The sequence below is a fragment of the Spermophilus citellus genome (assembly GCF_964194105.1).
Source record: "Spermophilus citellus genome assembly, chromosome: 4".
NCBI lineage: Eukaryota > Metazoa > Chordata > Mammalia > Rodentia > Sciuridae > Spermophilus > Spermophilus citellus.
This window is the reverse complement of record NC_138185.1, coordinates 7,125,895-7,153,013: the sequence shown is the minus strand read 5'-3', so window position 1 is coordinate 7,153,013 and position 27,119 is coordinate 7,125,895. Positions and strand designations below refer to the sequence as shown.

The 27,119-nt window shown below is 44.7% G+C and overlaps 1 protein-coding gene across 2 annotated transcripts in view; it reads left to right on the top strand.

Annotated features, from left to right (window-relative positions):
• The first annotated feature begins 365 nt into the window (after window positions 1–365).
• The window catches only part of B4GALT5 (beta-1,4-galactosyltransferase 5), a 73,780-nt gene continuing 47,026 nt past the window's right edge, over window positions 366–27,119 (top strand). The window contains exon 1 of one of the 2 annotated variants that reach the window (XM_081293137.1): window positions 366–642. In XM_081293137.1, coding sequence (XP_081149263.1) covers window positions 528–642 — 115 coding nt within the window. In that variant the 5' untranslated portion in view covers window positions 366–527. The remainder of the gene's footprint in view (window positions 643–27,119) is intronic. The other variant, XM_081293136.1, reaches the window with a different exon arrangement.

Sequence of the window (27,119 nt, the reverse complement as noted above, 5' to 3'; positions counted from 1 at the left end):
TACCAGGCCGAGCCCCCCAAGCGGTACAATCCCAGTTCTTCTGCCGCAGTGGGCTACCAGACGGTCAGACTTTGCAGATGGCCCCTTGGCCCCCTTCTCGAGGAGCCCGAGCGCGAAGCCGGCTGGCTCTTGAGAGACGCTCCCCGCAAGCCTGGGCGGTGGCCCCGCGGGGAGATGGGCTGTCGTCATTTGGTGACGCTCCCTAAAGCCGCCGCGCTGCCGCAGGGGCGACGGGGGTCGGGCGGCGAGCGCGCGCGCGGGTCTTTTGCGACGGTGCCCGGCGGCGCTGGCCCCGCCCCTCCGCCCCCGTGCGACCGCCCGCCCCGCCCCCGTCGCTGCGCTCGCTCCGGGCCGAGCGGCCCCCGCCCGCTTCATGTGGCCCGGCCCGCGGCGGCCGGCGGCTGGGATCGGCGAGGCGGCGGCGGCAGCGGCCCGCGAGGCTCGGGAGGCGGCGGCCGAGGCCCAGGCGGCGGCGCACGGGAGCGGCGGGAGCAGGCCCGGCCCTCGAGCGGCCGCCCGGCTGCAGCATGCGCGCCCGCCGGGGGCTGCTGCGGCTGCCGCGCCGCTCGCTGCTCGCCGCGCTCTTCTTCTTCTCGCTCTCGTCCTCGCTGCTCTACTTCGTCTATGTGGCGCCCGGCATAGGTAGGAGGGGGCCTCCCGGGACCCGACCCCGACCCGGGCCCGGCGCGCCTGAGGCCGCCGCACCTTCCCGCCCGGCGCGCCCGGCCCCGGGGCCCCGCCCGCCGCCCCGAGGACCCCTTCCCGCCGCCCCGGCGCGGCTCCCGGCATTCCGCGCACCGACCGGGCGCCGGCGGCAGCGCCCCGTCGCCCGCGCATCCTCCCCCGGCGCCGGAGCCCCCTGCCCGCCCGAGCCGCGCTCCGGCGCCGGGTCCCCGGGTCCCCGGTCCCCCGGTCCCGCCCGACCCCTGGCCCGCCCGCGCTGCCCACTCCCCCGCCGCGTCCTGCGCGCCCCCGGCCCCCGAGTCCGAGCCCGGGGAAGGGGGGTATCCGCGCCCTCCTTTCTTCCACTCGCCCGCTCCCAGCCTTGCGGGCGGGGAGGAGGCGGCTCCTCGTGTCAGCCGGTGCCTGCTTGGGGGACCGAGGGGAAGTTTGAATTGGCCCCAGAGGAGGGACTGTGACTAGGGCCTCCGGGAGCCGCTGCCAGGTGGAAGTGGGGGGAGCGTGGCGAAGACAGGGAAGGGGACTGGTTCTTCTCAGAGGCTCGTCCTCCAAGGAAGACGGCCCCGAGGAGCGCACCCCGCCCGCACGCACTGTGAGAACCGAGCCGGCGGAGGACAGAGGACATCCAGGTCAAACCTGGATCGCAGCCCCTGCCCGGGATGACCTTGGGCAGGTGACCGAGCCTCAGCTTTTCTCCTCTGTAAAATGGGGGTACGAACCCCAACCCATAAAGATTTAAGGGTGGAAGTAGATAAATGCTTTTTAAAGCTATTATCACTATACCTGGTGCATGAGAGTTTTCAAAATAAGTAAAAACATTGATTATGTGTAAGTTTCAGAAAAGAAGGGAGTAGGTGGAAGATTTAAAGAATATCTTTACCTGCCTTGGCATCACCATGGAACTCAGATAAAACCTCAGTGTTGGGCGAAAAATGAGCAGAAGATGCTGTTGGGGGGTGAGGCAAGGACAGTAAATTCTGCTAAAAAAATTCTGATTATTTGGGTGTCAGAGATGATGGTTTAGCTATAGGGAAAATGCCTTTTAGTATTGTAGTAGTAACGAGTGCCATTGTCTGTTGACTGCCAATACTGAACTGGCAGAACAGAGAAATTTCCAGATAGAGCAGGAGATTCTCTCCTGATTATTTAAAGAAGCATATTTTCCCTTGATGGTTAATATTGATGTTTGGTACTGTGAACTGGATCTGGGAAGCTGGAACAGGCAGCATCAGATTACCCTAACCATTTATTTACCCAGTGTCTTAGGGAAATGCATCCCTCTAGGGAGGTAGAATATGTGGCTTGTTGGCACTGAATGATTAGATGGTAAAAAGATAGGGATTCTGGCAGAACAAGAATAGATGACTAATTAGTGGAATTAATTGAGAAAATAATTCATTAGCATACTGGATATTAGATTTCTTAAAAGTGGATCCAAAGTGATGGGTTTGGACCCAGAGGCAGTGGTAGAGCCATTCTCCCCCTCCTTTTGTGAAAGTGACAGGTATTTCTGGTCTGGTTCCATAAGTCAGCTATATCTAAAGGGGAGACTGTGTCCCATGGAGGAGATAATCACCCTTTTGATTGGAAAGGTTCGGAGCCAAATTCTTCTACAGAGTTGAAAATTAGGATTAATCAAGATTCCCCAATGGTAGACTTTTGGTCCATGGAACTATGCTTAAAGTGCCATATATTGTATGACTGAAAGATGTAAAGCACTTCAATTTTCATTAGTGTCTCCTTGGATCTAAGTGTTTGCAAAGGCTGATCTACTTAGTTTTCGGTTCTGTTAGTGGGAAAGAGGAACAGTAAAAAGGATGTGGAGGAGTCCTGGTCTTTACACAACCACTGTTAGGTTTAGCAGTTTGTCTTGCCTTGTTAATAATGAACTTAATTTTCTAAATGTCTAGCTTTGGACTGTGGGGAGGCAGATGCTCCCAAAAGGTTAAGGCAGCCTGAAGGAATACATCGTCTCATGTGCCTTGGGATATGAAGACCTTATTTGAGACAGTTATTAAAATGAGCTTAGAAAATATATTAGTTTGAACCACATGAAATTCTGTTTCGTAGGTCAAAACAGTGTATTAACTGTTTCATATAGTTTGGTCTGAAACATTTGCAGATAATGACACATCTGTTTTCTGGCACAATGGAAAGTGGCAGACTCCTGTTTTCTCCTAAGTTTGATTTTTTTTTCCCGTCCTTGCTCTTGATTTATTTTGTATAACTTGTGGCCATGTGCTCAAGGGCAAAGAGAAATTATCACTCCACCAGTACAACTATATTCAGAAATAGGTAGACTTGAATTTGGAATGAAAAAAAATCATGTTAGTTATAAATGTTTTAAAGTTATTTGTGTTTAATACCACCTAGACAAAATTTCAGCCTAACCATTAACTTAGTATTTTTTAGATGATTGTAGTTCTTAACATTGTTGATCCATAATCAAAAGCAAATGGAAATTTTCTTGGACTTGAGAGTTTTCTGTGAAATGGGGGTAATGATACCAACTGACCTAGAAAATTAGGTACATGGGAAATTCCTGAATGTGACCCTAGTGTGTTTGCAACAAATCCAAAGTACTCTAATATCCCTATCCAATCCAGTGAGTATTTTAAAAATATGGTTGCGCTGGATGTTATGTTTTTTTAAATTCAGAGGTACTGTTTTAGGGCTATGGTTGTAGCTCAGTGGCAGAGTGCTAGCCTAGCATGCGAGAGGCACTGGGTTCGATCCTCAGCACCACATAAAAATATATAAATTTTTTTTTTTTAAAGAAGTAGTGTTTTATATCAGCACTGTAGGAGAAATTAAAAGGATGGGCAGAAAGTATGAGAAAAGTGGTGGATTTGAAAAGGGAAGAGGAAGGTGATAAGATCATGAACATGTATGGCCTCTGCCCTCATCACTAACATCTGTTTCACCTGTAGGTTTGAGGTATCCCTTTTCCTTTCAGGACTCTGAAGAAAACTTTGAACATATTAATGGCCCTTTAACTTAAAAAGAAATCTAAGGGCTCAGAGTACTTCTAATGTTCTAGCTTGATCAGGTCTTTTAAAAGATAACAGGAGTGAGCTATTTACAAATATACATAAAAGTGCTGATTTTAAAACATGATAGGGACTTTATGGTGCTATCATGGCAAGGTACAGGTTCTTGACCTCTGCACATTGTTAACACAGCAACCAGTACTGTGTGGTTAAGGGTAGTAGTTTATACATTAATGGAATTTTGTTAATTCTGTTCTGCCATTAATTAAGTTCTGTTCTGCCATTTAAACTACTTTTCTCTTGTTCTTTGATTGCTGAAAAAAGGAAATGAATGATTTTCTTTTTTTTTTCTTTTTTTTGGCCTGTTTAGTTTCAAGAAAAGTTTGATTTATGGCTAGCTTTTAGAAGGCAGGAACCAGGACTCTAATTTCACCTGACTTGATCAAATGACCTTGAGCAAGTCACTTGACTTCTGTGATCTGATACTTCAAAAAACAAAATGAAACTATTTGAAAAAGTAGATAGAATGGCATCTTAATACAGTTTTTAGTCAGCTTTGAAAAAAATCATACCTCAATAGAGCTAGGGAAATGTTTTAGTATGTAGAAGGTTGATGATTCTTGTACGTGCTATACAAATATTGGACCTAAGGTTTTAGAGAAGATACGTGTTTTATATAATCAATATCATTTTTTTTCTAATAATCACTAAAATTTTTTCAGATCTCCTCCAGTCAAGTATATCATGAAATAGACTTTTTTTGTTTGTTTTACACCAACATACCCTTTGACAAACACCAGGTACTTAATGCCTGGGCTTTTCTTGAATGAAATGTGTATGGGGAAATGTGGGTTATTTCATTTTAGAAAATTAAAAAACCTCATCCTGCTAAAGACACCTTCTGAATTTCCCTCAACCCACACACACTCTGGCTCACATATTTGAGTATAGTGTTGTGCATTCTTTCTTAGAAGGAATCCATATTTGGAGAACAGGTTGGAGTTATAAAACTGAGCAGCACCACCGTTGACCAGGGTTTCTCGGGGGTGGTTTCTGTTCTCTATGCGGAGGTTTATTATTTATTTATTTTTTAGGTGTAGATGGACACAACACAATGCCTTTATTTTTATGTGGTGCTGAGGATGGAACCCGGGTCCCGCTTGTGCTAGGTGAGCGCTCTCACAATCCCAGCCCCTATGCAGAGGTTTTGCTATATTGGAAGCAAGGTCTTGGGTTTGGAGTTGAAAGTTTCCTTTTTTTTTTTTTTTAAAGAGAGAGTGAGAGGGCTGGGGATGTGGCTCAAGCGGTAGCGCGCTCGCCTGGCATGCGTGCGGCCCGGGTTCGATCCTCAGCACCACATACCAACAAAGATGTTGTGTCCGCCGAGAACTAAAAAAATAAATAAATATTTAAAAAAATTCTCTCTCTCCTCTCTCACTCTCTCTCTCTCTTTTTTTTTTAATATTTTATTTTTTAGTTCTCAGCGGACACAACATCTTTGTTGGTATGTGGTGCTGAGGATCGAACCCGGGCCGCACTCATGCCAGGCGAGCGCGCTACCCCTTGAGCCACATCCCCAGCCCTCCTTTTTTTTTTTTTTTTAATACTTATTTTTTAGTTGTAGATGGACACAGTATCCTTATTTCATTTTTATGTGGTGCTGAGGATCGAACCCAGTGCCTGTGCCTCATGGGTGCTGGGTGAGCGCTCTCTACCTCTGAGCCACAACCTCAACCCCGAAATTTTCTTTAATAGCAAAAACAGGCTAGTCCTGGACAGTCTGTGGGAGCAACTGTTCACACATTCCTGGTCACTCTTCTGGGACATGGGTACTCTAGTCAGTGAGCAGCTTCTGCCACAGGCCTGTTTTCCCCTCCTGAGCTGGACAGGCTAGTGGGAGCAGTGTGTGATGAGCCCCAGGAAGGAGGTCTCTGTGGCCTTGCCTCTCAGAGCTCTTTGGGAAGGTAAAATGCAAAGAGGTGGCAGGACACAATGCTGCTGGCTGTCCTGCTGCCTTGTATTTTGTGCCTTTTCGACCCTGGAAGATGTGCTGCGCGCATCCAGGGATGTGAAACAGACACAAACTTGTAGCAGGCCAGAAGCGGGGAGTGTAAAACGGGACCTGTAAAAGGAGCGAGAAAAGTGGAGGTTAACAGTGGTCAGGATCAGAATAATCGAAGCCAGCAGATTGGGCGTGGGTTAGGGGAAGAGAGAAGGCGGGCCTGTGGGTGCTATCAGTGAAAGCACAGTTATCCTTCAGGTTTCACGCTCCCCAGATGAAGGCTTGCCTGCCTTGCACACTGTGTGTGTTTTGTAGAATATTGTGAGAAAGTTAAAGAAATTTAAGGTCACTGGGTCGTTAATCTGGCATTTGAGTGTCTTTCATGTTCCTAAATATGGGGGATCTTTGAATTCAGTTTTTTTTTTTTTAACAAGAAATTTGATTACTCTATTAACAAAAGTCTTCAAGTTGGCAGTTCCAGGGTGAATTCTAAGGTTTGAACTGCTGTTTTTATTTCATAGATGATCATATAAACCCAGGCTAGGTTAGTATCTTGCCCAAATTGGGGAATTAGTAAGATATTCCTGAGTATGATTGAAAAAATGTCACAAGAGACAGAGTAATAGAAGGCAGTGTGTAATTAGGTGCTCAATTGTGCGAGACTGGCCCTTAAAAAGATGGGGTTCAGATCTGGGAGAGAGGCGTGTAGAAGGTGTTCATTTGTTTTTGGTACCAGGAATTGAACTCAGGGGCATTCAGCCACTGAGCCACATCCCCAGCTATTTTGTATTTTATTTAGAGATAGGGTCTCACTGAGTTGTTTAGCACCTCGCTTTTGCTGAGGCTGGCTTTGAACTCGTGATCTTCCTGTCTCAGCCTCCTGAGCTGCTGGGATTACAGGTGTGCCCCACTGTGCCTGGCTCAACGTGTTTTTTTTTTTTTTTTAATTTAGTTTTATGGTTTTTTTTTTTTTTTAATGTGGTTCTAGGTATCAAACTCAGTGCCTCATGCATTCTAGGCAGGTGCTCTACCACTGAGCCACAACCGCAGCCCTCAACATAGTTTTTTAGTACCTCCTCTTGTCAGATGTGCGTTGGGGAATTGAGTGATCTAGAAGGGGTGAGGTCGAGCTATCTTTTATCATAGTACTGTGATTCTTGCGGGAGGGTTTTGTACCTGTGCTTTTACTATGATGGGGAGACAGCTAAGTACAGGTTACTTTGTATCGTGCTGGGAGTGACTTGGGAGAGCTTTTTGAAGAAGTGATGTTTGACCTGGGGTAGAGCCAATCACTCACCAGTCTCGGATGAAATGTTAGGGGCTGCCTAGCACACAGAAGGGCTCTGAGACAGGAGTGAGCTTGGGTGGAGTTGGCTGCAGTTTTGTGCGTGAGGGGCCTTCCTGTTCAGGAAGGTAGGCTGGGTGCGAGTGCAGGCCATGGGAAGATCACAGAAGAGGAGTGAACCTGAGCTGAGAGATCACCCGCCCAGTCAGCCCTGACTGAGTGGGCAGATTGTTTTCCATTTTCTTACTCATCAAATAGAGGATACTCTTTTCCCAGGGTGGCTGTCAGAATTGAGCACTGAGACTGGTACAAAGCCCTTCATGCTTGTCATTATTTCTTACCGTAGGTGATGTCCTCCTGCTCTGTACGATTCCAGGGTCCCTTTGACGTCTGAAGTTAATGATTTGGAGCAGGTGTGTGATTGGGACCTTGAAGTAGAAAGCAGGGTAGTGATTCCTTTTATCCAGTAAAGATCCTCCCCGCCTTTTCGTGTGTGTGAGATGCAGGGGATGAAACTCAGGGCTTTGTAAGTGCTGGGCAAGTGCTCCACTGCTGAGATACATCCCCAGCTCTCGGACCCCCCCACCTTTTTTTTACCCTAGGGGAGCTTTACCACTGAGCTACATCCCTAATCCCCCTATCCCCCGCTTTTTTTTTTAGAGAGAGGAGAGAGAGAAAGATAATTTTTTAATATTTATTTTTCAGTTTTCGGTGGACACATCTTTATTTTATTCTATGTGGTGTTGAGGATCTAACCCAGCGCCCCGCGCATGCCAGGCAAGCGCACCACCGCTTGAGCCACATCCCCAGCCCCACCATCCCTTTTAAAAATTTAAGTTGCAGATGGACACAATACCTTTATTTTATTTATTTATATGTGGTGCTGAGGATTGACACCAGTACTTTACCACTGGGTCACAACTCCAGCCCCCCTAGTCCTTTTTTTTTTTTTTTTGGTGTGTGTGTGTGTGTGGTACTGAGAATCGAACCCAGGGTCTTGTGCCTGCAAGGCAAGCACTCTACCAACTGAACTATATTCCCCCCACCCCAAGTCCTTTTAAAATTTTTATTTTGAGACATGGTCTTGCTAAATTTTTGGGGCCGGCCTTGAACTTGCAATCCTGCCTCAGCCTCCTGGGTTGCTGGGATTATAGGTGTGCACCACCACCCCTGGCTAAGGAACTCCAATCTTAAAGGTCCTGCCGAGGGGCTATGTCTGCTTCAGGCAGCATAGCCTCCGTCCTTGGGGTGAGGGAATAGCCCCCTGTGAGCAGCCTCTTTCTTTAGGACATTTGCCTGGGAACAGAGGTCTTAGAATTTCTACACTGAGTCTGTCTTCCAAAATCATTTTGACAAAGAAAGGGGAAAAAAGAAGGTGTGTTGTTTTGGTCAAAGGGAAAAACTGAAAGAATTTTACAGGGAATATTTTTGGGAATTTTATGGGAATATCTTTGGGGTGTTAAGAGCATTTTCCCCCCTTTTCCTTTTCAGTCCTCTTTTGTCCCCAGGGCAGTCCTTTTAAGTTTCAATCTGCAGAGTCAGTTTTCCCCCTTCAGCTGCTAAGCATGGAGCAGAGCCCTGGACTCCCCCTCAGTGCTCCAGGAGGCTGGATGTTAAGTGGAAGTGAGGGCTGCATTTTGACCCACTCATTCTTTTTGCAGGGTGGCTTTATGCTGAGGAGCATTCAGACTCCTGCCAGTCCTGTGGATTCATTCTGTTTTCCCAAGCATGGGAATCACATTCAATAATTTACGGTGCTACTTTTCTTTTCAAAGTCCTCTCTCTGTTTGTTAGTTGGAGTGAACAATTATTTGCCCCTGGGCATTGTCCTCCTTCTTTTGAGGTTAGAGTTGCCCAAAGACTTTGCTGCCATCAGAAGGGAGTGGGCCACTGTTTCTGAGGTGCCTTAGTTACAGCATCAATTATGGACAGCTCTCCCGGGAGTTGGCCTGAGGGTGCTGGTGGAACTGTGGTGCTGAGGGTCAGGTGCCAGAAAGCAAAGACCCAAGCAGGCCCAGGGTTGTGTCTGAAACTTAAATTAACTTGGGGTACTAGAGAGCATAACTAAATAAATATTAGTACCCAGGGAGCTTTTTCCGCCCTCCAGGGGTCCTAAAAGTACAACTAATAGATATTGAAACCTTTTGCTTAATTCTCCTGTGTTGAACAGCCAAAAACTTGGAAAGATGGGTGAAAAGAAAACAGAACAGTTTTTTTCTCCTTAAAAGCTGCTGGTTATTTCATCCTTAGTCCTGCTGTTAGGCACTAAGCCTAAAGTGTATTCGTGATCGGATGTGTGTATTTTTCTGTTTGTTAGCCCATCAACCTGTGATCGTGATTGTGTGTGTGTGTGTGTGTGTGTGTGTGTGTGTGTGTAGTACTGGGCAATGAACCAAGGGGCGCTCTACCACTGAGCTACTTCCCCACTCCTTTTTATTTTTAGTTTTGAGGTAGGCTCTCGCTAAACTGTGGAGGCCTTGAACATTTGATCCTCCTGTTTCAGCCTGGAGTTGCTGGGGTTACAGGTGTGCACCCACACCTGGTGCTGTGGTCATTTTGTGTAATTTAAAAAAGAAAAATCCTTTTTTTTTTTTTAAATATCTTTAGTTGTAGGTGGACACAATACCTTTATTTTGTTTATTCTTTTTTTTTTTTTTTTAATGTGGTGCTGGGGGATCAAACCCAGCAACTCATGCATGCTAAGCAGGCGATCTACCCTTGAGCCACAATCCCAGTCCCCCCCCGCCTTTATTTCTTTTCATAAAAATAGTCATCAGCTTAAGGAAGTCAAAACAGATGAACCAAAAATGATAGTAGACTGACTTGGGGATTTATGATGTATTATTTATTCCTCAAATTTTCCTATTAGGTTCCTATTATCTTCCCAGCACTTGTAATTTTCTTTCTTTTTTAAATTAATTATGTGGCTCAGTGGTCAAGTGCTTCCCTAGCATGCCCTGGATTCCATCCCCAGCACTGGAAGAAAAAATACCCTAGGCGTCCTAGTAGATGTGAAATGGTACCTCACTGCAGTTTCAGTTTGCATTTCTCTGTTGACCTACAGTGCTGAGCATCTTTTCCTGTATTACTGGCCATTTGCATATCTTGTTTAGAGAAATGTCTACTCAGGTTGTTTGCCCATTTTTGCTTTTTAATTTTTTGGTACTGGGGATTGAACCCAGGGACACATATCAGATTTGTGATTTGCAAATATTTGGTCCCATTCTATGGCTGTCTTTTCATTCCCCAGATAGTGTCCTTTGATGCACAAAGTGTTTAAAATTAAGTTTTTTTGTGTGTGTGTGTGTGTGTGTGTGTGGGGTCGGGGGGAGCGGTGCTGGAAGTAAATCCAGGGTCTTGTATGTGTTGGGCAAAGCTTTTAATTTTAATGAGGTCCAATTTATTTATTTATTTATTTTTTCCTTTGTACTTTAAAGATACCCTATCCTGCAAGTAGTATCACTTAACTTTTGGTCTCTACAGTGTTCCCATTTCTTTTTCTGCCCATGAAGCTACTGAGTTGATTGTATTTTATGTTTTTGGTACTGAGGATTGACAGTAGAGGTGTTCATCACTGAGCAACACTCCCAGACTTCTTACATTTTGAGACAGGGTCTCATTGAGTTGCTGAGGCTGGCTTTGAACTCGTGATCCTCCTGCCTCAGCCTTCTTAGCTGCTGGGATTATAAGCATGCCTTGCAGAGCCTGGCCTGATCTGATTTTTGAGAAAGCTAGAGTCAAAAGTTTTGTTTTATTTATTTATTTTTTCTCTTGTGCTAAGTGTAAGCTTAGTGTTAGTTTCTTGATTTCAGGTTCTTTGTCTTTAATATTGCTCCTCTGTTTGCCAAAGCTGAGATGCTCTCTATTGTTAGATGTTTCAAGTGTTTGAAGGAAAAGTCTTCTGGCACCTCTTCTGGGGGCAGTGGGTAGCCATATCTTTTGTATTTCTTGTTTGTTGGTTATTTTGTTCAGCAGGACCTAAGTAGAACTCAATTATTTTTTTTAACATTTTCTGCTTCTAACTGCAGTTCTGTAAATGCATGTAAGACAGGGCTAAATGTTGGGACACATTTAGCCCTGTCTTAATTTTTGGTGTGGGGGACTGTACCATTCACAGGTTATGCATAAATACAGAAGAGAACTTTGTAAAATACGGGTTGGTAAACAGTTAATGAGACGGGGCTCATTTTTTTCATATGGAAATAAAAGGGAAAAGTAAATTGTCCTTGGCATCTGCTGGGTTCTCACCTGTTCACGTGGTGCTACTTAATAATAAGTGGTGATTATAGTAAAGACGCTGAGGTGGGACGTCAAGCCTGCTATTGTGGGAGTTTGTGTGTGTGCCTTCAGATTCTAAATTCTTTATTCCCTAGAACATTCCATCTGTCTCCTCAGGCTTCCCTAGTCCATGACACAGACACAGGCTCCCAAGATGGTCCTTGATGACCATAGACAGGTGTTGTGTGACCACAGAATTTTTTTCCCCTTTTCCTTTATAATATCAGAAAGTGAATAATCAAATAATGAAGAAAAAGGACAATCTAACTTAGAGAAACCTGCTGGACCCCTGCAACTCTGATTTGGTAAAACCTGGCAATTTTAGTGTGTGTGTATATGTATGTATATATATATATATATTTTTTTTTTTTTTTTAAAGAGAGGAGAGAGAGAGAGAGAGGATTTTATTTATTTATTTATTTATTTTTAGTTTTTCGCGGACACAACATCTTTGTTGGTATGTGGTGCTGAGAATCGAACCCGGGCCGCACGCACACCAGGCAAGCGCACTACTGCTTGAGCCACATCCCCAGCCCAGTATATTTTTCTTGATATCAGCTGAATTGTATGTGGTGTTATCCAAGTGAGAAGGATAATAATAGTGATTATAGGCAGGTGGTACTAGGAAATGTTTAATATTTGGGGGCTTGGGTTAAAAGGTTAAATTACAAATTTGGCTTTGCATGTATTTGTCTGATTTGCCGCCTATTTGTATATCTTGTTTAGTAAATAGTCGGTAAGCAAATGAAGGCAGGTGAAGGTTGGCAGATCTGAAGTTCTAAGGTGTAAACTAACCTACTGTTCCCTGCTCATTTGTGTATGTTGAAACTTGCTGCACAATTGAGCCTTTAAGGTGAGGAACTAAGAGGATCAAATAAAAACATGGATTTGTAAAAATGTTAATTACAGTTGGAAGTATGATTCACAGCACAATTTCAGATTCAGGTTCATGATGCCCCCTGCAGTCAGATGCTTGGAGGCTGTTCGGGGGCCAGGTTTGTGCACAGTTGAGAAGTGTTTTCTGGCCCACTTAAGACTCAAGATGAATTTTAACATTAATTTCAAGTCGCAGTACTTTTTATTTTATATAGCATGTATAGTGATACTGTAAATCACAAATCTGTGTATTAATGGTTTGTCTTATGCCTAAACCTGAAATCTATATAAAAAAATTGACAAACATAAGGAAATAATTAGTACTGACAAGGATTGAATTTAGGCCTTTTCAAAAGCACTCTAACTGAGCTACAGTTCAGCCCTTCTAAAATTTTTATTTTGAGCTGGGCACAGTGGTGTACATTTGTAATCCCAGTGATTCAGGAGACTAAGGCAGAAGGATCTCAAGTTCAAGTCCAGCCTCAGCAATTTATCGAGGAGGCCCTAAGCAATTTAGTGAGACCCTGTCTCAAAATAAAAAACAGCAACAGCTGGGTGGAAGGCGCACGCCCTGGATCCCAACAGCTCAGGAGGCAGAGGCAGGCGGATCAAGTTCAAAGACAGCTCAGCAACCGCAGTAAGGCCCTCAGCAACGCAGGGGCCTTACTCTAAATAAAATACAGAAAAGGGGCTAGGGATGTGGCTTTGTGGTTAAGTGCCCCTGGGTTCAATCCCTGGTACCACCAAAACAACAACAAAAAGGGCCTGGGGATAGTAAATGCTCCTGAATTAAATTCACAGTACCTTTTTTTTTTTTTAAAAATTTTGAGACAAGGTCTTACAAAATTGCCCAGGCTGACCTTGAACCTGTGATCCTGTCTGCCATGTCCTAAGTAGCTGGGATTATAGGGGTGCATCACTGCACCCATTGTTATAGTAATTCTTACATATTGCTGAGAACATTGCTTCCAATTTTAATTAGAAAACACTTAAGTTTTCAAGTTTATGGTAAGATATATATTTATGGCTTAAATATGCTTGCCAATCTTTGCTTTGGATATGAAAGATTGTTTTATTCTTTATTTCTTTGAAAGAGGGACAAAGAAGAAACACTTTCCGAAAATGAAGTCCGAGCAGGTGATGTGGAAAGTCAGCCATCATTCACAAACAGCTGTTTTTTTGTGTTCCATATTATTGAGTAGAAAGTGGAAATAATTTTCCTTCTGTTGCTGCGATTATCTAAGCTAGGCCAGGCCCGAACCTGGTGGTTGCTTTGTCTGAAAGTGGCCACTGGAATCCTTCGCTGTGTGTGCTGGGCCAGTGTTGTGTGTGGGAGGAAGTTCAATGTTTGGGTTTTGGTGTTGGATTGATTTTCTGTCTCATTGTTGACTTGGCACGCCTAGCTTTTTTATTCTGGTTTAAAGTATTAGGAATCTTAAGATTTGTAGGAATTAGAAGATTTGAATTTCATTTGGCACTAAGGGGAAATTAACTCCAGGTTAAGGGCTGCTTTTTGGGTTGGCTTTGTGATCAAGGTAATTTTTTTTCCTTAATAATTATAGAAAATTTCAAACATATAAGTGTAAAGTGCATAGTAGAATGGGCAAAAGTAATTTTTTGGTGTGACCAGGGATTTATCACGCAACACATAAAGGTGAAAGGGCCCCCGCCCCCAAGTAGAACATAATCACAGACTCATCCTTAATCTTTTTTTTTTTTAACATTAAAAAAATTTTTTAAGCTGTAGATGGTCACACAATATCTTTATTTTTATGTGGTGCTGAGGATCGAACCCAGTTTGATATGTGAGGCAAACACTTCACCACTGAGCTCAGCTCCAGCCCATTAGTCTGGGTTTTTTTAAGCTTCTTGGTAACAGTGCATTTTTTTTTTTATTGTTGGTCGTTCAAAACATTACATAGTTCTTAATATATCATATTTCACAGTTTGATTCAAGTGGGTTATGAACTCCCATTTTTACCCCGTATACCGATTGCTGTATCACATCAGTTACACTTCCATTGATTTACATATTGCCATTCTAGTGTCTGATGTATTCTGCTGTCTATCCTATTCTCTACTATCCCCCTTCCCCTCCCCTCCCCTCCCCTCCCCTCCCCTCCCCTCCCCTCCCCTCCCCTCCCCTCCCCTCCCCTCCCCTCCCCTCCCCTCCCCTCCCCTCCCCTCCCCTCCCCTCCCCTTTTCTCTCTCTACCCCCTCTACTGTAAATCATTTAACAGTGCATTTTGGTTCAGGTGTCTTGCTGACCCAGGTACCTCTGAAAAGGAATGACAAACAATGTGTAAGCTCATAGGAACACTGTGAGGATTCAAGGGAGGCTGTCAGGGCTTGCTGCATCAGGTAAGTGTCCTGACCACAATGGTGGATGAGGAGAGAGCTGGCCAGCTACAGAAGGAGCCTCCTTGTACCAGCAGCGCCAGCCATCTCTGCGTGCAGAGGAGACTGGCGTTTCCGGAGGAGTTCTTTTCTTTTCTTTTTGATTACTTAGTGTTTTAATTTGAACTCAAAATTTAGAGCCTCGAGTGCCTCCCATGTGGTGGCCTTACCCTGAAGGTGCTGCTGAGCCCCAGGAGCAGGTGCCAGGGCCACTGTAGCTGCTGAAGTCTCTGAGGTGCTTAGGGAACACTCTAGTGTACGTGGCACCTGTGTCCTTTTGACTCCCTTGGCCTTTTTTTCCTGAGAATCTCTTGTTAATTTCTGTAGCTATTTATAGCACTTTGACCAAAGCCACATGGGGCTTACAAAGGAAAGGGTGGCAGTAATGCCCGAGTAGGACTTGTTAGGGCACAGATACTGTGGTGTGTGTTTAGTGACATTCCCCAGCAGCCACAAGTCAGACATCACCACTGGTCTTACTTTAGTATTTAGTTCTATTAATTTATTAGCTTTATAATTAAAACAGTCTGCATAGATGGAAGCCGTAGTCTCCGGTGGTGGGGTGTGGGGTGTGGGTGAGAATCAGGCAGTCCTCATTGTGAAGTGTGAGACTTACTGGTAGATTATTTATGTAAGTAGGCTGTGTCATCAGAGACGTTTCAGAATGAGTCATGTTTAATTAGGAACTAACAAATGTTACCACCCTTGTTCTGTTGAACTATGTTTTTAAGCTATTAAGTCAACCTTAAGAGTGATAAAAGGAATTTCACTAATTTATTCATAATCATCTCTTCATCACAAGTGTTTGTTTGCCTCTTTTCTTTACACACATGCGGATATTTGTAAGTTTTGCGACTTAGGAATTGCTAGGCCAAGAGAAAAAGCATGGTAACAATTCAGTAAGTGCTGGGTCTGTGATGCACTCTTTTTGCTGTGAGACCCTTTTCCAGGATTGTTCTGCTTCTGGTACTTTACCACACGTAGTAATGTCTGCGTGTGAGATTATTTCTGGCCAGGGGTTCTTGATTAGAAAGCTGTAAAGAAAACATACTTGCTGGTTTTACCCATGGGGGAACATTGATGGGAATTTCTCGCCTCTTTGGTGTCAAGTCTGTTTAATCTCATTCCGAAATACTGTTGACAGAATTAAATAGAAGATTTTCAAATATCATTGAATGTTACCCTACTTCTTCCTTTGCTCGGATCCCACTAAGTGGAGATAATAGCCTTTTTTAGGGAGCTGTTGGACTCAGTGATTGCTTTTCTCTGCCTGTTAGGAATGAGTAAACTTGGGTCAGGCACCCAAGTTTACTTTGAGTTTACTTTTTTAATTTATTTACTTCTGTAATCCTAGCTGCTGGGGAGGTGAGGCTAGAGGATTTCAAGTTCCAGGTCAGCCGGGCAACTTAGTGAGATTCTGTATCAAATTAAAATTTTAAAAATGGGCCGTGGGTGTACTTTCCCAGCACAATTGAGGCCTCAGGATTGATACCCAATAGTACAAAAGGGAAAAAAGAGGGACCCTGGAAGATTCAGACACTGTTGAGAGGTGGTCCCAGGGTCCCCTCGGTTTCTTTGGAGTCCTGAGGCTTGGCTGCGCTGGCCACAGCACCCAGGCCTCTGCTGTCCTTTGCTCCCCAGATGCAGCCGCATGGTGCAGCGGCGCTCTGAATCCATCCTCAGAGTTCACCTGCAGCTTCCCTGGCCCTTCGAGAGGTCTGCTTGGAAGTGCTAGGTATAATGCACATTCAGAATATTTCCTTGCTTCTGAGCTGTTGGAAATGATTAGGTTGAAATTAAATGTGGTATGTTCTTTTTCCACTTCCCTTTTTAATATCTGTACATGCTGTATGAGAATATTATTGATGTCATATAATTTTTTTTTCTGCAGTGGTAATTATATATAGTTTTGCTATAGTGTGACTTAAGTATTTCCAAAAAATCACTGTATTATACAGAATTGTTCAGTAAAAGCCAGAGAGCTTGGAGGAAAAATAATGTTATGTATCTACCATTCACACATTCCATTAGTGACACATTAAAAAAAAAAAAAAAAAAAAAAGGACCGGGCAAGGTGGTGCTTGCTTGTAATCCCAGAGACTTGGGAGGCTGAGGCAGAAAGGCAGAAGGATTGCAGGTTTGAGAGCAGCCTTGGTAACTTAAGGAGACATCCTGTCTCAAAATGAAAAAATAAAAAGGGCTGGGCTGGACTGGGGTTGTGGCTCAGCGGAAAGTACAAGGCTCTGGGTTTGATCCTCAGCACCACATAAAAATAAATAAATAAAAATAAAGGTTTGTGTCCATCCACAACTAAAAAACAAACAAACAAATAAATAAATAAAAAGGGCTGGGCTGTAGCTTGGTGGTAGAGCCCTTGCCTGGCATGTGTGAGACCCTGGGTTTGATCCCTAGCACTACCAAAAAAAAAAAAAAAAAGGTCCTAGTGAAAAAACAACATTAGCACAGTTTTGCACATTAAATGTTTACGATATACCACGAGGGGCCGGGATTGTGGCTCAGCGGTAGAGCGCTCGCCTAGCACAGGCAGGGCCTGGGTTCCATCCTCAGCACCACATAAAAATAAAGGCATTGTGTTGTGTCCATCTACACCTAATATATATATTACTATTTCAAAGTTAAAATGTGGCATTTTTACTTTGAAATATTCCTGGGGCTGGGGATGTGGCTCAAGCGGTAGCGCGCTCGCCTGGCATGCGTGCGGCCCGGGTTCGAGCCTCAGCACCACATACCAACAAAGATGTTGTGTCCGCCGAGAACTAAAAAATAAATATTAAAAAAAAAAAAAAAAAGAAATATTCCTGAAGTTTGCTTGTGGAACTGGGTCTCTGCAGCTTGTGGCCCAGTCACTGGGAAGTGATGGCAGGAAGGTAGCCCCGGTGTGGCCCTCTTGTGTGCTGGGTAGCTGCTGGGTGTTGGAGCTGTGCGGTGCACGCTGGCTGTTCAGGTGGGGGTAGTTTTCTGGGTGTTCACCAGGGAGGAAGTCACACATGCAAAAACAGAATTTGAGTCACGCTCATTGTTCCTAGGTATTCAAGCATTATAGCAGAACTGACGGTAGGAGACAAAATGTGACATGTAATTTGAATAAATGTATGGAATTTTTAAAAAGCTTTGAAATGTCGATTTACAGAAAAGTTGCAAGTTTAGTCCCGCAGTTTTTTCTGTTTGGTAACATGATGCTCTGTCTTCCCCAAATCCTACAGTGTGTTTTACCAATGAGCACTGTCCAAAAGAGAAACTCAGCCATTAAAATTAAGAAAATAATATTAATACTTCACTACTATCCAGTTACCCCAATGATGTCCCTTTTATATCAAAAGGATCCAATTTAAAGTCATAGTATTTTGTTGTCCTATTTCTTTGGTCTCCTGGAAAATCTGGAAAGTTCTTAGTCCTTGACTTTCATGACTTTGACACTTTGAAGGGTGACAGGCCATCTATTCTGCAGTGTGTCCCTCACTTGGAATCCATTTCTTTGTGGTCCCATATTCATGTTTTTCCCTGCTAGGAGTTGAACCTTGTGCCTTGGGTGTGCCACTGAACTGCATCCTCAGCCCTTTCTGTTTTTGTCTTGAGACAGGGTCTTCCCGAGTTGCCCAGGCTGGCCTCAAACTTGTGATCCTCCTGCCTCAGCTTCCCTTGTATCTGCCTTACAGTGTGCACCCACAGGCGATGTGGACTGTGACCTGTTGCATTGCTGTTGAAGGCCACATTGTCACTTGTTCCAGGGGGTATCTGCCTGGTTTTTCCAGCCCATTTTTTTTTTAACTTTTAAGTTTTCAGACAGGGTATCACCATGTTGCTAAGGCTGGCCTTGATCTTGCTTTTTTGGGGTGGGGGAGTGGGTCCTGGGGATTGAACTCGGGGCACAGAAACACTGAGCCCAAACACCAATGCAGCAGGGCTGTGTGAGGTGCCTCTGTAGAACCAGGTGCCTGTTGTTCATCATCGGACCTGTCGGTGGAGTCCTCTTTCTGTCAGTGTGGACTTACATATTTGTTTTTACAGTGCTAGGGGTTGATGGTTTTCTTTTCTTTTTTAAATTGGCACCAACCTGCAGTTTTTCTGTTAATTTTCGTGTGTGCTTGTGTTGATTGGCCATGGGGAGCCCTTCGCTCCGCTGTTTGTCTTGCCGTGTCCGTCACTCCTGAGCATTTGCGTTCTGGTAGATCAGGGTATTTGAGGCAGGTGGTGCTTTACCCATCCAGACTCGGGATGGGCTTTCTTCAGAAACCTCTCGATTGTTCTGGGGAGAGTGGGGGTTTGGAAACCAGCATCTGGGTGCTGGCTGCGCTCACTGCTCCTGGGCCCTAGTCCGGGTGTGGCGCAGCCTTCTCAGTGGGAAGGTGTGTGTGCAAGAGACCCCCCACCCCCCCACACGGTGGGATTCCCACAGTGACGCCAGCGGCGGCGCCACACCCCAGGGCTCATTCTAGCTTGCTCCCTTTCCATATTTTTAGCTCCCGTTGTCCTTACGCACTTCTGGGTCAGTCCCCGTGGGACCGCGATGCTCTGCCCTGCCCTGCCCTGCCCCTGTTGGCCATCCTCCCTGCGCACAGGCTCCAGCTCTCTGCCCGGGGCCTGCCTCTGCTCCAGCTTGTGCTCCAGCCCCCTCAAGCTGGCCGGCAGCAGGGGCGTCCTCCTCGCCCTTCCTGGCTTTGACGTTCCCAGGCTCAAGGGATGGCTCCCCAGTGTGCACCTCACCCACCCCAAAGAAAGGGGAAGAAAGCCCCCAAACAGAAATTCCAGGGGTGCTCTACCAATGAGCGACACCCCCTCCCCCGCCCCCCTTTTTAATTTTTTTTTTTTTTGCTCAAGTCCTAAGTTTATTGGAATAGACTTTTTAAAAATATAGTTGAGTGGGAATGAAAATGTGATTTTTTGTTTTTGTTTTTGTTTTTTTTTTAATTTTTTTGTTGGTTATTCAAAACATTACATAGTTCTTGATATATCATATTTCACACTTTGATTCAAGTGGGTTATGAACTCCCATTTTTACCCCGTATACAGATTGCAGAGTCACATCAGTTACACTTCCACTGATTTACATATTGACATACTCATGTCTGTTGTATTCAGCTGCCTTTCCTATCCTCTACTATCCCCCCTCCCCTCCCCTCCCCTCCCCTCTTCTCTCTCTACCCCCTCTACTGTAATTCATTTCTCCCCCTTGTATTATTTTTCCCTTTCCCCTCACTTCCTCTTGTATATAATTTTGTATAATCCTGAGGGTTTCCTTCCATTTCCAAGCAATTTCCCTTCTCTCTCCCTGTCCCTCCCACCTCTCATCCCTGTCTAATGTTAGTCATCTTCTCATGCTCTTCTTCCCTACTCTGTTCTTAGTTACTCTCCTTATATCAAAGAGGACATTTGGCATTTGTTTTTTAGGGATTGGCTAGCTTCACTTAGCATAATCTGCTCTAATGCCATCCATTTCCCTCCAAATTCTATAATTTTGTCATTTTTTAATGCAGAGTAATACTCCATTGTGTATAAATGCCACATTTTTTTTTATCCATTCATCTATTGAAGGGCATCTAGGTTGCTTCCACAGTCTTGCTATTGTGAATTGTACTGCTATGAACATCGATGTAGCAGTGTCCCTGTAGCATGCTGTTTTTAGGTCTTTAGGGAATAGACCCAGAAGGGGAACAGCTGGATCAAATGGTGGTTCCATTCCCAGCTTTCCAAGAAATCTCCATACTGCTTTCCAAATTGGTTGCACCAATTTGCAGTCCCACCAACAATGTACAAGTGTACCCTTTTCCCCACATCCTCGCCAGCACTTGTTGTGGTTTGACTTCTTAATGGCTGCCAATCTTACTGGAGTGATATGATATCTTAGGGTGGTTTTGATTTGCATTTCTCTGACTGCTAGCGATGGTGAGCATTTTTTCATGTACTTGTTGATTGATTGTATGTCCTCCTCTGAGAAGTGTCTGTTTAGGTCCTTGGCCCATTTGTTGATTGGGTTATTTGTTATCTTATTGTCTAATTTTTTGAGTTCTTTGTATACTCTGGATATTAGGGCTCTATCTGAAGTGTGAGGAGTAAAAATTTGTTCCCACCTTTTTAAATTTTTAAGTTTTGAGACAGGGTATCACCAAGTTGCTAAGGCTGGCCTTGATTTCTGGGGGGGGGGGCGGGGAATGAGGATTGAACTCGGGGGTGCTCCACCACTGAGCCACCTCCCCAGCCCTATTTTGTATTTTATTTAGAGACAGGGTCTCACTGAGTTGCTTAGTGCCTCACTACTGCTGAGGCTGACTTTGAACTCATGATCCTCCTGCCTCAGCCTCCCGAGCTGCTGGGATTTACAGGTATGTGTCACCGTGCCTGGCTTATATAAGACTTTTTGATAAATTCATATTTTAGGGAAAAATATTTGCCTTGGCTATGTCATCTAGTTTTACATCCCGAAAATAAAGTCCCATATCTGTTGGAAAAAAATTTTTTGCTTGGTTTTGTTTGGGACACAGGGTATCCCTCTGTTGCCTAGGCTGGCCTGTAACTCTTATCCTCAGTTGATCCTCCTGCCTCAGCCTTCCAAGTAGCTGAGTCCATAGATACCACATGCCATGTTGAAATTCTTTAAGACTGTTTTCTGTGTCTCTCGATGGTCTAGACATTCTTGATGTCTTCATACAGACTGCATGTATTTAGCTAACCATAGGGTGACAATGTTGTGAAACAGTCATCCCTTATAATTATGATAAATTTTTCGCCCTCCCCTCTTCAGCCTTCCCTTGTAGATAGGGACTGGGTGTTTGATGAACTGTTTTCCCAAACACTCGAAATGAGCCTGTGGTTTGTCTTGCTGGCGCTCTTGTTCCTTGGCCATCCATGCCCCCCTCCCGCCCTGACGGGAGCAGCCGGCAGGTGCTGCTCTGTCTTTGCAGAAGCGCTTTGCATGAGTCAACCTGTTAGCACACTAGCTCTTTGAGACGTAGGTGTGGTACATACAAGGAAACTAAGGCTTGGAAAAATTGAAGAATCGGTTCAGAGCCAGGCTGGTGGTGCACACCTGCCATCCCAGCCTCTTGGAAGGCTGAGGCAGGAGGAACTTAGCAAGGCCCTAAGCCTTAGGGAGACCCTGTCTCAAAAATAAAAAAAGGCTGGGATATGGCTCAGTGGTTATGCACCCCCAGGTTCAATCCCTGATTTACAGTCACCCAACTTGTACAGGGTAGATCCATGATTGGAGCCCAGATGTCTCACCGCTACTCCAGCCTGTGCTCTTGAATAACTCTTTTTGTTTTTTGCTGAGGCTGGCCTCAAACTTGCAATCCTCCTGCCTCAGCCTCCTCAGTAGCTGAGATTATAGGCTTGTGCCACCATGCCCATCTCTTGAAAGTTGTAGTTGGAAAATGAAAAGTAGATGCCATTAACGATCTGGAAACTCTGCTGCTTAAGAGGCTATATTGCTTAAATAGGTGCAAAGCAGTGGTGGGCACGAAGCCTAGCCAACCCCTTGACTCTCGTGTTGTCACGGGTGTTCTCTTTACATAGACAGTGCACTTTGAAATATGAAGAAGAGAGCTTTTCTGATTTCCCTCTGGAAACCGGTGTGAACATTAGAGTCTTAAAAAGTGGATACTTAAGCTGACTGGTGCTTTTAAAAGAAGAGCAGCGCAGACCTCTGCAGCGCGCTGCCTCCTCCCTCCAGCCTGCCGGGGAGTGGGGTCATGTGGCTCATGCCGTACCTCCTGTGCTCCTGTCCCAGCCCTGCAGTTTGCTGATTTTGTGTCTTTGGGCCAATTGCTGAATGTCCTGTTTCTACACCAGTGTCCGTAGAGGAGTGATAATGGCTAAGTGCTTATTAGCGAGGCCTGCCGTGGAGAGCATGCCCAGTAATATCAGCTGAGGCCTGGACTGCTATTCTGCCTGCTGGGACAGCATAATCTTGGATGTGGTCTCCGTGGGAATTCACATATAGAGAGGATCTGAAGAATTGCAACATTTTGAAGTAAAGCAGATAGTCAAGATTCCTGGGCCTACCTCTGTATTTTACAGATGTGGGATCTTGGAGCTGTTACTGGGTCTGCGCAGCCAGACTAGATCAGAGGCCCAGCGTAGCCCTGCAGCTACAGCAGGAGCTCTCCTTGCCGTGGTGATGAAGATGGCGTGGTGATGCGGCTGGGGTGGGCAGAGAGGCTGTGTGTAAATGGAAGCAGCTGTTCAGCCGACCATTGTTTTTATAATGCAGATGACAGTGAATAGGTTAAGACAAGTTGGCAGGTGAGAACACCCTGAAGACAGTGAGGAAGCTGTTTCTTGGGGCAGAGTTTAGAACAGGTGAGCGGCCATCTGCTGCTTTACAAACGTGGGGTGAGTGGGACGCCCAGGTGTTTCGTTGCTGGGAGAGCCAGGTTATGTGGGTCTTTGAAGTGGCAGCAGGACAAATCGGGTACAAAGGGCATTGTAACTCCATCATCACCAGAGTGTGATAAGATCTGTACATAGGGGTCATTACAGGTCAGTTACATTTCAGGTCAGGTTTTGTTTTCTCCCCAGTAACTTTTATGAAAAAGTTGGCTTATAAAATAATATATTCAATGTAGAAAATTTGAGAAATACAGCAAAACATAGTAAATCAAGGCAGCCTAAAGTCTCATAACCTGATGATCACAGGCTGTTGACATTTTGGTGCTGACTCCTCTGACTTCTTAGTTTAGTTTTGTATGTGTGTAATTTAAAAACATAATTGAGCTTGTGTTGCATGTACACTGAAAGTGTTAAAAAATATTCTAGAGGCAATGCTAGTGTCAGGTTTTCAGTCTACTAAAAAATGCTGACTCTACAAATCCCACAGAAGACCTGCGTCGGGGTGTGCTTTATTAAGGGGCGGGGTTTGAAGGTGGTGACTGTCCTGTATCTGTGGGGTTTTTATTAATATATATTTTTAATTGGCACACAGTAATAGTACATATTTATGGGGTGTGGTGTGGCTTTCAATGCATGTATTAATGTGTACTGATTCCATCAAGGTATTGACATGTTACCTCAGTCACATGTCATTTCTTTGTGCTGGGAACAGTCAGACTCCTAATTCAGAATAGTCATTTATTTGATTGTTGTCTGCCACAAGTGTCCCACTGTGCTGTAGAACATCAGGCTGTTCTTCTCACCCTGAGCCTGTCAGCCCCTCTCTTCCTCCCGCAGCCTCTCCAGGCTAGGTCATCCTTCCACTCTGTACCCCTTTGAGATCCACCCGCTCCTGTGCATACGTGAGAACATGCGGTGTTTGCCTTTCTGTGTGTATCTCTGTTTTATCAGAATGACTCATATTTTCCATCTATAGGTTGTTTTAAGTTAAAGTCATAACAAATTCCTTAATCCTCAAGGAAGTTTTGCCTGACTCAACAAACCATTTTGATCATTTACAGCTCTTATCTGCTATTTGTTAAATAATACCCAGAGCACAGCCATAGTCCGATAATTTATGTTAAATTAACTGATTGCAGGGTAACTGCAGGTCACAGCGGGAACAGCATTTCATCCTCTCCAAGCTAGGGTTCTATTTGGTCAAATGCAGAAGAGAAAACCAAGTACTCAAGGAATATAAATTATAGATACATTGACATTGAAGGTAGTGATTCTTCCCTAGAATATTTTGTGCCTCTGTGAATTTATAAAACAGCATTTCAGGAAACAAGAATAGTTGTTATACCTACGTTGGGCAATTAACCAGGGTGCTGCTGCCTTTCGAACTAAATACAGAATTATTTCATTAAAGGTACTGGCAGTACATTAATCATTACTTTTCTAAGATCAACACCAGAGACTTGATTGTTCAAAATGCAGTGGTTGAAAACAACGCTTTTTTTCTGGGAGGGGAAAAGGAGGGTAGGACTTGGGGAAGGGGCTTGAGGAAATTTTAGGGGTGATGGTGATGCTCATACTCCTGATAGAGATTTGGGCCACACAGGCGTACGTTTACCCACACCCAGCATGTGTACATTAAGCATGGTGTGAGACTGTACCCTACCAGGAAGGGAGAGAAATAAGCTATATTGATCTCTAATTAATGATATGTATGCTGATGTTTTTTAGCAGGAAGCGTATTGATCTGTGTGTTTACCTGGAAAGCATCACAGAGTAAGATGGGTTGATGGGTGGAAAGATGGAGAGGGTGGTTGTGGTTAGAGTCAGGATGCTGAGCATGTGGGAGTGTTCACTAAAATTCTTTGAACTTTTGCTATTTGAAACTCTTCATAATAAGATGTTGGTTTAAACATGTTATAGATTAGCATCTTTAAAGCTCTCATTACCTGAGGGCAGTAATGGAGACATTCAAATCCTTTAACTAGGAGGGTTGAGGTTCTTCATCTTTATTGTCTTAAGGGTCTCCCATTGTCTTTCTTATTGTCTAAAGATTCCTTTTCTGATTATTGTACTATCCTGGGAGTGATTAGGTAAAATAAACTGTATAATTGTCAAAGAGTGCTCTATTACTGAGCTGTATCTCCAGCCCCTCTACTTTATTGGATAGAGTTATTTTTAAAACCCATAGTGGTATCTGGATCTTTTCCTATTTTGTTCTTTATTTTTGTTCTGTCTCTTGGTAATTCTGATTGAAAACTGGGCACTGTATATAAAAAACTGTAGTAGCCCTGGATGGCTTTTATCTGTGTCAAAGGTGACTCATGCAATTTGCTAGGCAAATAGGCTGGGGACTGATTCCATATATCCTCTTGGCAACCACCAGTGTTTGGGTCTTGACATCTCCCACAGGCCCATGTGTGTCAAGTTTTGGTCCCAGGATGATGCTCTTGAGAGGTGGTAGAATCTTTGGGATGTGGGCCTAGTGGGAGGAGGTCTTTAAGTCACTGAGCACATGACCTTGAAGGAGATTGTGGGACCAAGGTCCCTTCCTCACTTCTTTTTGCTTCCCGATGAGTGGTTTTGCTCATTCCCTCCATGGTGTGCTGCCTTGCCGTGGGCCACCTGATTATGGACTGGAACCTCTAAAATTGTAAGCCAGAATAAACCTTTTTCTAAGTTGGTTATCCCAGGTATTTTGTTACAGGAACAGAAAGCTGACTAACACAGCACCTGAGCTGAGCACAGCTGTAATGTGGTTTGGAGTCAGGCTCCTTCTGCCTGTGGTTTGTCTGTGCCCAGCAGTGGTTCCAGCTGAGGACCTGGGCTTGCACCTTGGCCTTTGCCCCATGCTGTCTTCATTCGGTTTTTATCTCCCCAGCACATGGAATCACTGAAGACTCTGCTGTGCTCCTCAGAGGCTTTCTTTGAGATTCTGCAAATGCCTTCAGGAGGAAATTGACTCAGTCCTTTTCACCAGAATCCTGGCCTTTTGCCTCTAGTTTTGATTCTGCAGACCTGAGCTACCATCACAAGCTCTGCTGAGTTCTCTGCCTGTTGGAGTGACTCCAGTTCTGTGCTCCGGCTGTGTGCCTGCTGCCTCGGCCTTCCTCCTGGCACCCAGAATTGTCCAAGTTCTCAGGGGTGGGTCCACCCTAAGGGCTCAAACTTCTTTCAGATCTTGTCGGGGCTGCCTTGGCAGCTCTCTGAAGACTTCAAACTTTTTTTTCTTTTGTATTCTGGCTTTTCTAGTTCTCCTAGGGATCTCTGTTCTGCCATTACTACTTGGTCATAACCAAAACCTACTACTTTATGCAAATCCAGACTCCATGAGAAAGCCACCAGGAGATCCTTAACAGCAAAGATGAAGAACCTGGCAGTCCTTAGTAGCAGAAGCTACTTTATGCAAACCTTTATACAAATCTTGCAAGTGTTGTTCCTCATGTTGTAGAAGAGATGATGTATTGTACTTACTAAGGAAGGGACAGTTTATAGGGAGTTGAAAAGAAATGTGTTTATTTGTTAATCTGTAAGTGACCCTGCAGCATTGACTTGACCCTCGTCACCAGCACTCTGTATCCAACAGTGTCAGGGTGGATGTGAGGCAGTGTTGGTCTCCGCATTGTTGATATTTTGGGCTGGATAGTTGGCGCTGTGGTATTAGCAGGTCCGTGGCCTGTACCCACTTAGGTACCAATAGCTATGTCATCAAATATTGCCCGATGTACTCTGGGGAGCAAAATCAACCCTAGTCCCTAGTGGTGAACTGCTGGTCTAAAGGCAGGCATTAGCATTCCTAATTTTCTAATATTGCCAAAGGAGTGGAGTTGAATTTTGAATCACTCTGGTCATTTTTTTGACCATTGAACTGTCTGCGGGTCTGGCCTGACAGTCGGTGGTGCTCGGGCTGCCCCATGGTGTTAGGAGTAAATGGATGCTTTTCATCATTAACTTGCCTTCTGGGAGCTCCGGTGGCTCTTTCTCTGACTTGGGGTAGAGAAGATGGTCTCTCTGGGTTTCTAGGTGACAGTGCACAGCCTGGCTGTGGTATTCCCTTCTGCAGAGCTGTTAGCCCCGTCGTGGCCCGTCTTCTTTGCTATCTAATGCATGTCCAGTCGTTTTTTAAGCTAACAGGGCAAATCAGCGCAGGAGTAACCATAAGAAATTCAAGGTGGGAAGTTCATCGGAAAAAATAACTCAGAATTAGGGCGAAAACTGAGAGTTAAAGCAGAACAAAGGTTCGGGATCAGCGTGGGCAAAAAGACCC